The following is a 4,467-nucleotide window of genomic DNA, read 5'->3' as shown; positions in this document are numbered from 1 at the left end:
CACACACACACACACAGAGTTACTTTTGCAGCCACTTCTCTCACACTCTGTCTCTTACTTTCTTTCAAAATTCTTGTTCATTTTTTATCCTTCCCTACTGTCATTGTCTTTGTCTTTCACTTCCATACTTTGTTTCTCTTTCTTTTGATCGTTGGTGCAGCCGGTCCAAGCCTTTGAGCCCTGTGTGTGTAATGTGCTGACTGCAGGAGAGGCATCCATCTCTCCATTGTTTAGACAGGCGTGTTGGACACTCTTTTACTTATTATAGTGCTACACAGGCTTTATCCATACATACACATCTCATACAATCCCACCTACACACGTGGATTTGTACATGCACAGTGGTATGCATGCACTCGGACAGAATATTATCTTTTCATGACTTGTGAAAATAGACTTTTAGAAAATTAACTATTAGAGCATAAGAAGCCACAGGAAATGTCATCTTTTGCTTTTGATAATAAGAAGACAACCTCATGAATACATCTGACATGTGAGCTATTTTAGACATTTAGAGAAGACACTGGAAGAACAACAGAGACAAAGAGATCAGTTTCACTCTAATTGTTCTTTTTATGGTTTCGAACCATTTAAAAGGGGCCTGACAGGACTGATGCTTTTATTACATGTGTGACCACCACCATGCACCCCTGCTTGCTTGTACAGATTTCCAATACACCAAGGCCTGGGGCAGTTAAGTTAAAAAACTAAAACACTTTTTTAAAATTTTTGGGCCAGGAGTTATATGTGTTTCTGAGGCTTACGTATCTTGGTGTTATTTTATCCTCATCTCAGTCATACTACATTTACCAGTGTGTGGAGACTTAGTGAGCCTAGCATGTTAATTAACACTAGTAGTTTAACTACATTTTGCAATAACTTACTGGTAGTACTACAAAGCTTGATTGTCAGCTTACCTGTGAAAAATATTTTTAATAATATATAATATATAATTTTTTTTAAATATTTTGAATCTGAGTTTGTGAAACTTAATTTGAATATATTGGTGTCATTTAGTCAATACGTATTGATTATCGCTATTTACAGACAATGTTCAGAGAAGTTGTTTGTTTGTTTGTTTGTCTGACTGACCTTACTTAATAAATTGAATTTTTTAATTTTTTTTGCTGGCATATGATTTTTTTTTAATTACATCTTGTTGAAATTTTGTATGCATGTTGTTGTTTTTTAACAAAATATTTTGAATTACTTTTTCTAAGTAGCTTGTAACTAAGCTTTGCTTGGCTGTAGTTCAACTTATTCCATTGTGAAGTAATTGTTAACTTGAGAAGCAATGCTTTCAAAGCTTCCACAACACTGTTGGTCACAGCAGTATTAGTATATATATTGATGTTGCTACAAGGTAGCCTGGCAGAAAATGTCAATATCATATCTCCCATAATCTTTCTTGGTGTGACTGAAATGTCAAATAAATAATCTATAGATGTTGCACATGCTTTTTGTTATATTTTATTTATTTATTAGATAATAGCAGCTAAAGTGACAGTAAAGGAGGGGTCAGGGCAGTACTTCAAATTTGTACTTATATACAGTACTTCAGTACTATTCAGTTATATTCAAACACTGAATACAAAACATACAAACTGAAAGTGTTCATATTTACTGTATGAGTAAGAATATGATTCTAACTTATTGCTAAATTATTTTTCGCTTCCAAACAAACTGTAAAAAAACCTGAAAAGTGAGTAACTAAAGCTGTCAGACAAATGTAGTATGAAGAAGAAAACTCAAGTAAAGTACAAGTTTGTGCTTATGTACAGTAACTAAGTAAATCTACTTAGTTACATTCCACCACTTACGTACCTTCTAACCACATTTTTAAGCCTGAAATTTTTTTTTAATTAAGTAGTTAATGTATCTTTACCACCATAAAGAAATAAAGCATTAAACAAAATGATAATGTTGTATTAAGGTGTATGATGCAGAGGGGGAGCGTGGACAGACAGATCCCCACCTTATGAATCCTTTGTATATCCTACAAGGTCAGTTGTCACCGGGTAAATAGATTTGTGTATATATGTGTAAGTGTGTAAATTCATTTGTATGCCCTGAATGTATGTGTCACTGCATGAACAGGCCTCCGCATGCCAGTCTCTGTACATGACTGTGTGTGTGCATGACTGAGCATGTGTGTATATTGGAGTGAGTAAAAAGGTGAAAGGACCAGAGATGTGGGGTCAGTTGAGGTGGACATGACACGCAGATCGGAGTCAGAGAGCCAGAGAGACAGAGCAGTGTGCAAAGGACCCAGTAAGTAAATCCAGCTCAGTTATTAGTGAGTTTTCTCTCATTTTGAGTATTTTTCGGATCCAGAATTTAAACACCTTTACCTACAAAGTGTAAAATGTTACAATTGTTTTTCTGCTTTGCACTTGAACACTAAATGTGTTTTTCCTTTTTGCACCAGAGACACTGGCAAGACTATCCACATCTGTGATGATCTGTTTCCTGGCCCGGGTTGTGCCAGGACTTGGTCCGACCCACTGGTCATGGACCATTTGGAACTTGTGCTTATCTGCACTGGGCACCGTGCCCTCCATCCAGTCCCACTGCGGCGAACTAAAGCCCAGCAGCTCAGTGCTGAACAATGACTGGAACAGCAATGTGCTGACTCCTTCCCCGACCCACAGGCCCAGCTGCTTTTCAGCACCAGCATGTATAAATAGGTCCGTTTACAACGGGGTCAGGACATCGTTTTTGTGGAGCCCCCCTGTGAGCACTGCACTGCTATTCTTTGGGGCCGGTCAGGTAAGCCCTCCATCTCAGTCCATTCAGCCTATAGACTTGTGCAGACAATTGACACTTTACATTTTGTGACTTTTGTCTTTGTTGTTTCTGCTGAGCCACGTAAATGTATAGACTGACGTCAGACATGCAGATGCATAGACATACTGACCGTGCACTGAGAGAACAAACAGCATACGTCAACAGCTGGCTCCATCAAGTGTGAGAATGTAGTAGCTTCAAAAAAGGTTTCATATCTAACAGATAACGTGCACTAGATGATGATTTCTTTTATACAGGCCAAGATGCTTTATATTGTTGTAATATGAGGTGATATATCCTCAGATAGATTTCAAAGACGTGCAAGTCCAAAAAATATGAATATACCTTCTAAAGGGAAATCAAAAACACATGTTGTAGTTGGTGTGGAGGAGGTGACAGGCTGTGTTTGAATGGGATAGTGTTTTCCTTTATTAGCTTTTGATGATTAACCTGAATATGATTCTCTTTGCTCTCTACACTGAAGGTAAATCAGCACTGAAATACACAGTAGCATGGCTCTGAATAATCCCAACCCACTGGGTCCATGGAAGGTGAGTGCGATGTCTATGGATGATTAACAGAAGCTGATTACATTTTAATTTAATTTCTGGCCTGATGATGACAATAATGTGTGTGTACACACATTAGTGTGTGCGTGCGGCATGTGCATACTACATGTATGCATTTGTGTCATCTCCAGATCACAGTTTATGACCAGGAGAACTTCCAGGGGAAACGTCTGGAGTTCACCGCAGCCTGCCAGAACATCATGGAGTGTGGCGTCGACAACATCCGCTCCCTGAAGGTGGAGTGTGGCGCGTAAGTAAGATCAGATCAACCTGTTAGAACATTTATAGTCTTAAAATTATCTGTTTTACAAGTGTCCTAATGGTTGTGCATGTACATGTGTCTGTCTGTATGTCTGTTTGCTTGCTGTCGACAGCTGGGCAGGATATGAGCACTCCAGCTTCTGTGGACAGCAGTTTGTGTTGGAGAGAGGAGAGTATCCTCACTGGGAGTCGTGGAGTGGCAGCAATGCCTACCACATTGAGAGGATGATGTCCTTCCGCCCCATCTGCTCTGCTGTGAGCTGCTGTTTCCCTGTTCAGAGTTAAAAAGCACCAAATTTGACTCATAAATTGACTCAACCTGGTTTCTCCTTTGAAGAGCCTACTGAAGAACTTATACCAGTCGCTGGTTTGCCACTAAAAATATATTATAGTAACAATAGAATTTAGACATCTCACACAAATTAGATTAATATGTTTAAAATTCTACAACTTTTTTGCTGAGGGGAAGGCTTTTTTCAACCTCTCTGATCTTTAAAATGCTTGAATTTGTTTAGACTTTACAGTATACCCACTGTCTTCTACAAGACTAAAGCAGTGTAACTGGTACTATTTTGTATTTAATAACTGACTGGACTTGTATTTTCTTTCGTCATGTGCATACAGAACCACAAGGAGTCCAAGATGATGTTGTTTGAGAAGGAGAACTTCATGGGGCGCCAGTGGGAGATAAACGATGACTACCCCTCTCTGCAGGCCATGGGCTGGGGCAACAACGAGATCGGATCTATGCAAATTCAGTGCGGCTCGTAAGTCTGGCATTTATACGCTGGCATTAACCAACAACCTAGTTTTATAACTAGGTTGTGGAACAAAGACCACGCCCTGCACT

The 4,467-nt window shown here is 39.1% G+C and overlaps 1 protein-coding gene across 1 annotated transcript in view; it reads left to right on the top strand.

The window, feature by feature from the left end:
- Positions 1-2,641: 2,641 nt before the first annotated feature.
- Positions 2,642-4,467, top strand: part of cryba1a (crystallin, beta A1a) — a 2,767-nt gene continuing 941 nt past the window's right edge. The window contains exons 1-5 of the mRNA XM_035680120.1: positions 2,642-2,769; positions 3,272-3,338; positions 3,488-3,606; positions 3,731-3,872; positions 4,242-4,384. Of these exons, the coding sequence (XP_035536013.1) occupies positions 3,300-3,338; positions 3,488-3,606; positions 3,731-3,872; positions 4,242-4,384 (443 nt within the window). The 5' untranslated portion in view covers positions 2,642-2,769; positions 3,272-3,299. The remainder of the gene's footprint in view (positions 2,770-3,271; positions 3,339-3,487; positions 3,607-3,730; positions 3,873-4,241; positions 4,385-4,467) is intronic.

The sequence above is a fragment of the Morone saxatilis genome, unplaced genomic scaffold, assembly GCF_004916995.1.
Source record: "Morone saxatilis isolate NCDOM2014 unplaced genomic scaffold, NCSU_SB_2.0 Contig8, whole genome shotgun sequence".
Taxonomy (NCBI): domain Eukaryota; kingdom Metazoa; phylum Chordata; class Actinopteri; family Moronidae; genus Morone; species Morone saxatilis.
The sequence above is the reverse complement of the archived record's forward strand: the minus strand, read 5'-3'. Positions and strand labels throughout refer to the sequence as shown.